Source organism: Wyeomyia smithii, chromosome 2, assembly GCF_029784165.1.
Source record: "Wyeomyia smithii strain HCP4-BCI-WySm-NY-G18 chromosome 2, ASM2978416v1, whole genome shotgun sequence".
NCBI classification, from domain to species: domain Eukaryota; kingdom Metazoa; phylum Arthropoda; class Insecta; order Diptera; family Culicidae; genus Wyeomyia; species Wyeomyia smithii.
In genome coordinates, this window is record NC_073695.1 from 68,633,299 (window position 1) to 68,646,606 (window position 13,308).

The 13,308-nt window shown below is 37.4% G+C and overlaps 1 protein-coding gene across 1 annotated transcript in view; it reads left to right on the forward strand.

Moving 5' to 3' along the window:
- Positions 1-13,308, forward strand: part of LOC129725269 (uncharacterized) — a 624,604-nt gene that overhangs the window by 542,150 nt on the left and 69,146 nt on the right. The window contains exon 12 of the mRNA XM_055680865.1: positions 1,854-1,992. Coding sequence (XP_055536840.1) covers positions 1,854-1,992 — 139 coding nt within the window. The remainder of the gene's footprint in view (positions 1-1,853; positions 1,993-13,308) is intronic.

The following is a 13,308-nucleotide window of genomic DNA, read 5'->3' on the forward strand; positions in this document are numbered from 1 at the left end:
ACCTTTTCAAATCAAAAGTGGCTGAACATTTTTTTAATGAGGAACATCCACTATCTTCGAATAACATTCACCTGCTCCGCCCCGTTAATAATTTATGGAAATAAGAGGTAGCTGAAAGTTTAGTAATTTATATACAACACTCATCCACGCTTCTCAACAAAAACGCAGGTAACCACCCCTTATGGCTATTCAGTCTTCTTCCCAAAAACCCCAGACATGGTATGGTAATCGCGTAATTCCCTACCTAACTTAAATTAAGAGAGCTAAATTTTCATTTTACCTACTACAAATAATAAACAGGATTTACGTTTTGCCACAGTCGAAATAAGTATTTGTACGGACTAAATTCAACATTCAGTTCTCAAATTTCTGGAAGAGTCTAACGGAAACTTATAATTCTTTCTTCTGATTTCTTAAATCACTCTGCCAAGACGCTCAATATAGATTTTTCAAATTTGACTTTTGATCGATTTTTACCGCAAAGAAAAAAAATTGATAACAAGCGTATTACAAAATTGTTCAACATTTTATCTATCCAACAACATATTGGTTATTGTTATCCATCATGTGATTATGTAGTTATTATCGTTTGAAATCTGATGCAACATTTGCCAGTTTCGTTTCCAATTTTACAGAATGCATACCGGTATAGAAGACAAAGACGTAGTCCCACGTCAAAAAATACATAAACCACGAAAGAAGATAAACCAAAAATAACAAAACCTACAAAACTAGGAGTTCTTCGCCTCTGTCAGGCTTGGTATTCATTTCAATATGTGAGAAGAGTAGCGTATTCATTGTTTACTTCTTGCCCCGCATGAGCGCTGCATTTTTGCACTACACTTTTTTCTCTTTTTGCTGTGTTCCTGCTGCTCGCAGAAAAACTAACACACTAGCTGCTTACACCACAGCTGAGGGAAATAAAGGTGGTGAATCACTCTAGGAAGAATACACAGAAGTACGCCGCGTTGTACACTGCTGTAATAAATTCGATAACATTCGAAGAGCAAACATGAGTGACGGGTGGCCAGATTTTTTATTTTCAGTTTCGGTATCCTTTCCTGCCTAGATTTTTCCCTCATTTGAATAACACAGTAAAAGCTAGTAAAAGCTAAAAAAGTATGAGCTCTGTTGTATAGTTATTGAACATATTGTTCTCTCGTGTGAAAAAGATCACACCAGTTTGTTATCTCTCTGAAGAGATATTTCAGATACCACGGCGGTGTTTTTTCAGGCTACTCAGATACAGCTCTCTTCAAGTGAGTGCGTCGCTTTGCCCACCAGTGTGAGAGCAGTTGTTTTTGCAGTGAAAGATAGATCTCCCACACCGTTTCTCTAAGAAGAAAAATGTAATAGCAAAGCTAAATCAATAGCTCTTGATTTACTCTCTAGTGATCGAGGTAATTTCCTAATTCAATATTTGAAAAAATGAAATTGTTTTGCATCTAGTTTTTCTTTGAATTTTAATTCCACAGGGTGCACAGTATTATATTATTTTATATTTAAAACATCATCTACAAATGTGCACAATCTGTTTACACAGTTTACTTAATAAGGATCGTGCACTTTGTTAAATTATTTTAGGTAAACTAAGCTTACCACCCCCTCCCAAAAAAATGTAACATTGGACCGATTTTTGTAAAAAAAAACAACGCTCCACCGGTAGCGAAAGCACTTTAATACCAGCCCCGTGAGCAGCTATAATCTTTACTGTTGTTTGTACCTTATTTTACAACGAACTGGCATATTCGATACACATTCCACTTTCGCTAATGCTTTGTTCGTGATTTCTTTTCCTTTTCCCTCTCGATTCCGACCGCACGTGGCAAATCAATAATCGACCACAACAACAGTGGAAGTGCTGTTCCTGGCGTGGGGCGTCCGCCTCTGCATCATGGTGCGAAAGGCGCCCTCCGAGTTCAACGAAAGTCGCTTCATCTCGATGGCAATCTACAACGAATTCCTGCTAACGTGCTTCCTCAATGTGTCAATGTAAGTATAAACTAAGTTTTTCATACAAACATGGGGATTATTTCATTTTGTTTCATATCTGTAGCCACCAAACTGTATCGATACTATTTTCGTATGAAACCAGTCAATTGGTAACGCAGCGATGCTCAATAGGCAGCTTCTGACACACAAATAGAATAGCCTGCCAGCTTAAACGTGGTACAAGACTAATAACAAGGTTATAAATCAACGCGTGGCCTGATACCCGTCTCGTTACGCTGCTAAGAATACACAGACAACTTTATCCGCTCGTAACAAAGGAATCTATATTAATCCACAACAAATTAAAACTAATCCCACCGATGGCCCAACTTCCCGAATACAGCAACCCGTAAAGAAGCTAAATTCACAGTCTCACTTTTTGCAGCTATCCGATGATTATTTCCAGCTGCCATTAAATAGCTAATCGTAGCGCAGCTGTCCTACAAGTTACCATTTGCCAGACATGTTCTACTTAAGAGATAAAAAGAAAAGAATGTTACCGGCACACGGCAGTCCATCTTCAGCTGACATCATTTTTATACCATCAACTTTTATGTACCATCTAAAGACGAAGATAGAGATATATTCACAGAGCATATAATACATGCACTTGTGGCAGGATAAATCTCTACTCATACAACTAATGTGACATTCAATGATATTAATGGTCACAAAACTAGCCATTCTACTGGATGAAGAAGTGATTATAATTGCGAACCGTTTTTCTATTGTCTTGGACATGTACGGCAGAACCACATTCTTTCCAGAGCCAAAACCTTTCTCCAGAGTCATGATAACCCTACACTTCCCCTAACCCCATTACAGCTGATCTTTTGCCCTGCTGGCTTCCGACCGGCATATCACCACACACCGGAAGGAGGTTCGATGCCTTCCGAATGCGATCAAATATTTACAACCCCATTCACCGTGAATCCTATCGCCTTTCGATTTTTGATTTCCTCTTTAGTTCATTATGGATCAATTTTCTTTTCATCGGTGTTTTATTTCCTCTAGTCTACCCTTTCGGCTCGTAAATTGTGCGGCTTCGTTGTAGGTTCCGGTGAAGCTGGCGTTCAAATAAAACTGACAGATAAATTCGCTTTGTTCAGTAGAATACAAATTGAAATCATATGAAAGGCGCTGCATGAATCCTTTTCAAATTTCCACTGACATTAATGATAATATTTATCTTTTGCTAGAAATTCCCTATTGAATATATTTAAGCATTGCAACCTTATCAGTTCATGAATTATGAACTTTCACATCAGCTGATTGAGAAACTTTCTTTCGAATTATGAACAACTTACACAATAAGTATCGGAAAACTCAGGAGAAACTCCATAAGTTAGATTTTCCTTTACAGGCAGAACATATGACTTGTTTCGAGTTTTAGAGCCAGAACGATTTCAAAAAAAAATACAGTGTAAAATAATCAAAAAAAAAAATACAGTGTAAAATACTGCAAGGTATACAGCAAGAGGGTTGTATATGGAATGGTGACGTGAGGGACTAAACACTGTAATTGGAGGGATTTTTGTTACAAGAGTAACAGATCCCGCAAACAGAATCAACTCGTTTGTCCACTGACCCACGTATTTTTTCTGCTCAGCTTTTCCCTAAAATGAATTTTTAAATATATATTTAACAGCACTTGAAAAAATTTTGTTTACATTAGGCGATGTTATGCCTGTAGTATTTTGTTGTGCAAACAACTTTTTTTGGCAAAAGCATATCGTTGTCACCAAGAATTTCTCGTAATGTGTCCAAATCAGAATTACCTCTATTACCTTAAAAACCTAATCCAAGAATACTTACGTTATCCCAATGAATGATTTTGTGTTATTAAACTCTAACTAAATCGAATTTATTATATGTTCTTTTACTCTTTTGCAAACAATTACATTCACTGTATTACAAGGACAGCTAATATACGTATATTATTTGTCAAGTTTTAATTGAAAAAAAATCATCTAACAATGTTCAAACTTTGAAAAAGATTTTAAATGAATCTTAGTCAATTAACGAAAAATTTACAAGCATTCACCGGCGCTTACTCTTCTACAAATTTGTATATCTAGGAATTTACTCTTTCGATATTATCCAGTCACGAATATTTAGCGGATATCGAAACTGAAATTAAATAAAAATAACTTATAACTTATAACCGTTGCAAAAATGTACAATTTTTCTTGGATAATTCATGAGAAAAACTTTTATTCGCCATCAGTAGCAGCAATCCAGTTTTTTCTCGATCGCACACGTATAGAAATGTACGAATATAAGTGTACCGCTGCAAAACGAATAGTACCGCTGCAGCACGAATAGAAGTGTACCGCTGAAATGTACGAATAGAAGTGTACCGCTGCAATCATAGACGTCGAGAGACCTGCGGCTCTGTTGCTAAATACACTGTACGGTACTGTTGCTTTCAACATGTTGCATGTTTTCTTTCAAGACATCAGTTTTCATTTTGTTCAAGATGAAGAGTTCTTTCAAACTTTTCGAAGAACCTTTACCTTCAAGACATCAAATCAGTCAAACATAAATTGACCCAAGGCCCCAAGGCTAAGCGTGCGATATTGTTTTGTCGTAGCTGCATTACCAAGAATTGTCCAAGAATTTATTTTGGTGAATTTGATAAAAATTTTCTTCCTTAGCAAAAAGCAAAATCAACGAAACTATCTGAAATTGGAGATCAGAAAGATTCATGCAGAAATTCTAAGATTGAAAATTGTTTGATATTAAACCCATAAAACTCGTGCTAGGGTAGCTCCAGCCCAGCATATAATATCATGTCTTTTAAGAAATTACGTCTATATCAATAACTTAAAAAAGCAAGGACTTAATTACACGCCTTTTGCGTAGTTGTTACAAAGGTTTTAGCGAGTGACAGGAAAATATTTTGATAGAGACAAGCTTGTTTTTTCTCTCTGTACGAGAAACGAAAACGCGCACCGAGAAACAATAACGAAAATTATATGTATGCTCATAGAGAAAACTTAACCAATAATTTATGGTACTTTTTTTACCGATAATTTATGGCATTTTAAAGAACCTGTTTTGATCTAAACGAAATTTCTATCAAAAAAGGGTTGATCATTTATCGGCAGTAATTTTTCCTCAATGAAGAGAGACTAGCTGAATCGCTGCTCTAAAGTCGAATTTACAACCGTGTTCGTTCAGGCTTTTTAATATTTTCAATGAAGTGTTAATGAATAAACGAGAAAATACTAAACCTTCGAAAAACACCCGTTATAGCTACCCACACACACACCCACAAACACGAACGGATAAGAAATTTAATTCGATGGCGTGCGCTTTTATAAGCGGCCATCCGCTTTCTGTTGCCCCAGAAAGAACCGTCCGCTTTGCTGGCCAATGAACGAGTGAGAAATTTAATTCGATGACGCGCGCTTTCTGCTGCTTCAAAAAGAACAGTCCGCTTTGCCGGTCAATGAACGAATGAAGAATTTAATTCGATGGCGGCGCTTTGATAAGCAACTAATATTCGCTACCACCCGCTTTCTACTGCTCCAGAAAGAACTGTCCGCTTTGCCGGCCAATGAACGAATGAGAAATTCAATGGCGTGGCGTATGATACCGGTACAGTTTTGGAATGAAAATGATGGGGTGAAATGTTCGAATGGTGCCTTTTATATCAAGGTTTCGTCAGTAATTTGGAAAGAGGGTGAAGCGTCGAGTAACAGGGAATGGAAAGGAAAGTAAAAAAATATCAGGAACAAAAAGCGACCTCGAGTAGAACAAAAACAACAACAACAAATCGTTTACAAATCAGATCGGATGAATCCGTTAGAGTCGGCTGTGCTTAGAAAGCGAGGTAGGGATTGGTTGCTCGGTATGATTGAGACAATCGATGTAATTTACCAATTTTTCAATAGTGTATCGTAAACAAAAGGCTGTTTTTGTTACATAAATTTTAGCGTAAAAGAATTTCTAATCGGTTGATGCAAAAAATTTATTTTGAAACGATAGTGTTTTTCGCCAAATGCCGATGTGTCAGTTTTCTGTAATTTTGTTTTGATTGAGGTTGCGTTGTTTAATTGATCTGAAGAGCATAGCGCGTACGCCAATCTCAACGAAAAGTGGGAAAAATAAAAATATTGTCGAAAACAATTCTGTCGAAAGCACTACTCACTGTTGTACACTGGGGCAATCATCGGTGCACATGTTACAATTAGTGAACAGGAAAAAAATAAAAAGGATTAAAACACGAAAATGAAGATGGCTGCTGAATTTAGAGTGATACAAAACCAGCTACAAACCATCGGAGCGAGTGGAGACTGCGATAGAAACTGACAACGATCCGAATCAAAGTCTACAGTACAAACAGTTTTTACAGCTACAGTTGAAGATTGTCGAGGGTGTGAATGCCGATTACAACGTTTAACAACAACGACAAATTACTAAATTGTTAGAGACTTCCTCGAAAAAGAAACAGTCGACGGTTGAATTACCTGCCTTGTCAATCGTGGCACCATTGAAGGTACCATTGCTGTCGTTTGGTGGTTCGTACGGAAACTGGTACGCGTTTAAGTCGATGTTAGCGACGATAATGGCGTGCTACAGCTCGAATTCACCTGCTATAAAGCTCTTTCACCTTCTGAACTCATTAACGGGCAAGTCTCCGAGAATCTTTGATCAGGAAATCATTAACAACAATGATTACGGCGCAGCTTGGCCTACACTAGGGGAAAGTAGGTAAAGACGGACACTGCGGGTAAGATGGACACTTTTAATATTTCACAAACTAGAATGTATTATGATAGTTGAGTGATGCGAATACCTTCTTTATAGTGTGTTAATGCTTTTGAGTTGCATTATCGGTTTTTAGCAAGCAAACTGTCAAATTTGTAAGTAAAACAAAGAATATTTTCGTGAACGCGCAATTTGATGTAATTTTTATTTCACGGAAAATAGTGAAAAACTCGTGAACCTTACGTGTTTTCATTTGTTCACAATAGTATAGTGATTAATTAGTCTCCTCGGTTTTCTAGTGGAAATCCAGCAGATTTTCGATGTTCCAATGAAGAGCTACGATCGTTTGAAAAATTTACAACCAGGTCGGGCAGACGGACACACTAAGGTAGGGAAAGATGGACACACGGATTTTCCAAAAATTTTCACATGTAGCATCTGTTGTGTACTACAGATGTTCACAAAGTACACCCGCGAGAGAAACCAGCAGATATTAATCACTTAGCAGTTAGAACAAGCCATTTAGGCGGAGAATTTTCGCCTTCATCGGAACCCATCCTCTCAAACTGTGCACGTGATGTATAGATGGACTCTTATAACGTAGAGTAATGTATGGCCAGCCCTTAACACATAAATCAAAAGAATACTTAACGTACTACATCTTTTTTGTGAGTGTCCACCTTTACCTTCGTAGTGTCCATCTTACCCACCCCAAGTGTCCGTCTTTCCCAACCATGTCAAAAAACAGCAATTTGTAGTCTTATTTTTGAAGACCCAAAACACATAAAACTTGGAGGAAGTTCACTAATACAAAAAATGATTATGAAAACAAATGACCTTAAGTTTCAATTTGTATGACTACTGCGATCTAAATAGCAATACCTAAGTAATTATTTAGATTAAACCTTGGTATGTCCGTCTTTACCTACTTTCCCCTACTGGTTGAGCGTTTCAAAGATCGTCGGCTTATAATTGATAAGCATAACTCGTCAACGAAAATGCAACCGAAATGGATTATGCATGTACCAATAATATGAAGGCATTGAAAAATCTAGGTTTTCCAGTTACCGGACTGTTGTCGAGCTTTGATTCGACATTGAACTTCTTACGTGAAAGGTGTCGAGTATTTGAGAAAATTCATCCTCTTACTAAAACAACGCTCAAGTCTGCAACAAGAACTCAGTTGGGAAAATTCGTAGAGCCAAAGACTCGTGTGAGCTCTTGAGTAACTTCTGCTGAAACCTGTCCACATTGCAGTGCTAATTATGCATTTTGGAAATGCAAATCATTTATAAAACAAACCTTGCCGATCGATACGATACACTTCGGTGAAACGGGATATGTTTTTACTGTTTGCAGAAGAAGTGACAACGTACTCACAGGTGCCGATACGTTAACCAAGGAAGATATTTTTATATTTATTGTCCGGGCTATCCTAAATCAGACACTTTGCTAAATTGCCAAAATATTCGACTCGGTAGGATTCATGGGACCCGTACTCACTTCCATGAAACACGTCGACCACCAAGTGCTACGTTTGCGTTTTTGTGTCATTGAGACGCGAGCCATACACCTTGAGGCAGTTTGGGATCTAAGTTTGGATTTCTTCATGGGTGCACTCCAAAGATTTATTAGCTGTCGCGGCTTCGTACAGATATTGTATTCAGAAGATGCGACCAATTTTGAAGGTTCAAACAACCAAACGAGTGGCCGAACTTTCCCACATCGAGGGACATAAACCCACTATTAACGAATACTGTGCACCGAGAAAAATTGAACGGTCATCCATTCTGCCACGCAGCCTGCATTTGGCCGGCATCTGGGAGGCGGGCTCGGTAAAATCTCATTCGAAGTTGATTTTCGCCTAACATCGATTCACGTTTGAAGAACTGTCTATTATTTTTACTCAAATAGAGGCAATATTGAACTCCCGGCCTCTCACTCCTGCTTCCTAACGGTTTGACAGCGATCACTCCAGCCCATTTTATATTTGGACGGAAATTTCAAGCTATACCAGAGCCGTCATACGCCGGAATTTCTTAAGGCAAGTTATCTCGTTTGCAATTCATACACGACATGAAACGGAAAGATGGACAAAGATGGGATCTTCTCCGTAGTGAGCTTGCGGACGTAAAACTCACGTAAAAAGCTATTTAGAAAATTTGTCTGATGCCACTTGACACCGAAAATGACAAGGATTTTAAAAAGCTGATGTTTTGAATTTACCAGTTCCAACGCCCGGGAAGATAACCTACGAAAAATACCTCTTTTTCCCTGTGAGAGCAGTTTTGTTTGCAGTGGAAGATAATCCTCAACACGGTAGTATTTCTATGAGGAGAGTAGACAAGCCCTGGTGGCATAAATCCTATCTCCAGTCTATTGCATCTGAATGTAAAGAAACAACAATGTCATCGTAAGCTGAGATGTATGTATTTTTCATGACTTGGCAATCACTAACACTTTGAATAGGTAAACGATACTGTTGCCTGTAGAATCAAAAAGAATCTTCCATCCTTCCATAACACCCTCTAATGTATTTCGGGAGGAGAAGCAGTTACTGATTGTGCATTTAAATGGCTATTATCTGCTGAATCAATAGCAGTACGGTTCCTTTCTTGCACACCGCAGGTTTGCTCAAAATGAACAATATTTTATAACTTTTGTATTGTGAGTAAAATCTGTTAAATCATTGTTTTCTAGAAAAAATCAGTTTAGCTTAAATTTTAAAGTTAAACAACGGTCAACCAACACGATACAAACCAGCCGAATAAAAAAACTGTTGCTAATGGCAGACATCCGTTTTAGCCGGCCCTCACAGCATCGGAATCGGTTTTTTTCCATGCTAAAGGCAACGGAGGCGGCAAAACTATTTCCTGCATAACCTTTTCTTGCACTACACCACATCAACAACGCTTTCTTTGTGTTTTGTGAATTCTCCATCTCATACCCCATGCCATCCAACCCCTTTGGAATCTCATGCTGAATAGAATCGTAGATGCAATTTATTCAATGCAATTCTGAGGTAGGGTATTGAGTAGGAAGCAACCAAGTGCACTGGGTTGCGCTTTCAAGCTTCGAATCAGTGATGTTCGAATGACCACAAGCAACAAAGCAGGGCAAATGTAATTTCGAAAGAATCACCGGAGTGTTCTTTTATCTTTTAACGCAAATTTAATCCACAAGCCACAATTACAATGATAGGTGCAAAAGCTTAGAATTTCAAACCGATGACATTGTTTGACATCCCGTTTCGTTTTTGAGAAAACTAAATTAATTAATTTAGTGTTGTTTCGGATGATTTTCCTATTGATATTCCAGTCAGCACGAAAATACTGCTAAATTTAATTCAGAACATATTTTTTCGAAGATTGATGATTGATGACAAATTTTACTAAAATCGTTCTGCTAGTAAATGGACGAGAGAAAAGAGGCAACAATGCTTTTTCTGATTTTCCGTTGATTTTAGGAGTATTTTAGTCCACTAAAAATAAAATTAATTTGGACAGGACTGTCAATTTCTATATTATTGGTTGCGTTTGAAGGGTATTTTAGTATTGATGGGTCGTGTTCTCCAATGGTTCATATTTTCCGAAGAGTATGATTTGAAACACTCTTGCGATCACTTTCATAACTCTTGAACCACATCCCGATTTTGTTGAAGTTTTTATTACGTGGTTATCTTTAGGCGGATTTCCGAATTTACGCATATACTGACCACTGTCGTTAAGTAATCGAGCACCTGCATCAACACGTTCCCATTCGAATATAACATGGTTCACGAAACCTTTCACCTTTCCAGGATACAGAGACTTAATTTCTTTGAGCTGTAAACATTCACTGTCATGAAACCTTCTGCACTTTTTTAGTTTAAGTTCTAGGGTAAACTGGACGGCAAAAACGAAAAATTTGCGCTAGAGCTCAAACTAAAAAAAAATAATAGATCATCCCGATCAGAAAGACAAAACAAAAATGTAACAGAGGCTGTTAGTTTGTTATGTGAAAAACCTTTCAGGTTGTGTTTTAGTTTTGATCCCGTTAGGTGTTAAAATAACAGAAATCATAACAAAAAATATTCTACTAATATCAAACCCATATCAAACTTTGTTACTAACGTATCAGCTTTCTAACAAAATTAGATAGCACATAGAACAGTATAATAACAACCATCGTTATGAACAACAGGTTTTGATAGAGACGAAAAAAATGTTAGATTTGTTTCAGAACAACTTCATTTCAGGATTTGTTATTATAACTCACGTAGATTCAATTTTGTTATCAAAAGCAAATGGGAAAATACAAAATCGTATCAAAATATGTTATTTGTATCTCCCGTTGATAGAATTTTGTAATTTTTTAGTTATACTCTTCTGATCGGGATGGCTTTTCAACCGTTCCTGGAAATGTGTAAAGTCTTCAGACACTTAAGTGAAGTTTTCTCATAAGCAAACTTAGAAGCAACGTACCCAGCGAGCAACTACTTTGCAGCCTTTTGATGCACTTCCTATCTGACGAGGGGCACCAAATCTTTCACATTTTCCAGTTTGAGTCCTGGAGTAAAATCAGATCAGCACAGCAGATGTTTCGATGTCTCGCTTTCCATTTTACAAAAACGCTCCGAACCCGGCCACCATTCTTCAAAAGATGTCTTCGGGGACAGTGTTCTGTTACTAGGCTAACGTATGTACTGAATTCGTATGACACATCTGCAGCCATGTAAGAATACTTGCTTTCTACCCTGCCTGATTGTCAGAGAAAATATAAATATTTGCATGTCTGTATCTCTGCATGAAATTCTCTGTTAGTTATTAAGTTTTAAACTGCTACCCTCTTCAGAAAAATGTTTCATTTTCATTTTCATTTTTGGGTGCAGATGGGACCGCAGGGCCAAGTCTCCAGTGCTTAAACACTTTCCATGCTGTACCAGAGGAGAGATTTAGATTTGGCATCCCAGCATAGTAACCCGAGAGGTCAAATAAATTCTGCGTTGAAATGCCGTATCGCAAGACAAGGTTGAATACAGGGGATGGTCGAAGGGAACAGGGAAAGTAGTTGCAGGAAGGTGTATGAAAAGAAAAAATAAGAATAGATGTATCTGTGGTTGATGTTAAAAAGTTTCGTCCTTTTGTAATATATGTTAGGTTTGTAATATTTGTCGGGTATGTCCCAACCGCACATATATTTAAATATTGATGAAATATTTGATAAACAGTAATAACAATTTTAACCATACTTGCTTTTTTACATACCTGCTGTGCTTCAATCATTTACTTACCCTGTTTTATGTTTGTTACCTTTTTTAATCATTTTTTAATTGACCTTTGTTCGATTGTATCCCTCAGGGTAATTGCTTGCTTCTTCGTTTGTTCTAATTCTTGATTTTTCTCGCGTTTGAAAAAAGGAAATTGGATTAATAATTTGATTTAAACAATGAAAATTAATGTGAATAAGTCTGTATTACGACCGCGCGGATATCTAACTACTGGTTATGCGTTGGCTTTGAGAAAGTTGGTAACGCGATCTTTTGACTACTATACCAGATACCATTACTGAGCCCTCTCGTCACCTCAGTAGAAAGCATGTCTTAGTTGTTAGTTGTGTGGCCAGGAATGAAATCTAGCGAAACGAAATTATTGGCGCTCTCGGGGTTTGACCAATCGGTTTCCGATCTTCTACAAAGTTTCTTGGCATGGTTAGGGCTTCATTTTGGATGTTTGAATTTGTTCGGATTTTAGCCGCGAAGGTGGCGTTGCGATGCCAACTTCTTTCCTTTACACGCTAGAGCTTTGCGGTTTTCGACAAAGTTGTAGATCTATAAATTTTATGAAACTTTACAGAGTAAACAAAATTTCTAACTCTTCCAGTTTCAGAGATATATGAGTTTTTATAAAATATGTCTGAATTTCACGCTTTATTGGGAAAATTTTATGAGTTCACTCGAATTAATTTATTACAAACTTTTCCTCGATAGAAATTGAATAATTACGTCGTAATTCTTCCGAGTACAGAAGTTTTTGAAGTACTTAAGTGAAAATCTAAACATATAAAAATGCAGCTCTGTCTGTCTGTCTGTCTGTCTGATTCATATAGGCTTGGAAACTACTGAACCGATCGGCGTGAAATTTGTTATATAGGGGTTTTAGGTGCCGAGAAAAGTGACTTATCTTAGTTTGATACCCGTCCCTCTTCTTGAAGGAAGGGGTCGCATACAAATGAAACAAAAATTCATGCACATCTCGAAAACTAACCAAGCAAAGGAAACCAAATTTGGCAGGTGGATGTTTTTAGGGGTATCAAATATATCAATAACAGTTTCACACCCCTCCCTCTTTTAAAAGGGAGGGGTCCCATACAAATGAAACACAAATTTCGCACAGCTCGAGAACCAACCAAGCAAATACAACCAAATTTTGTATGTGAATGTTTTTAGATCTAACAAATATGTCCATAATGGATCGACACCTCTCCCTCTTCTGCAAGGAAGAGGTTCCATACAAATCAAACACAAATCTCTGCACATCTGGAGAACTAACCAAATAAATGGAAAGAAATTCGGCAGGTCAATATTTTTAGGAGGAACAAAGATGTCTATAATGTTTCGAC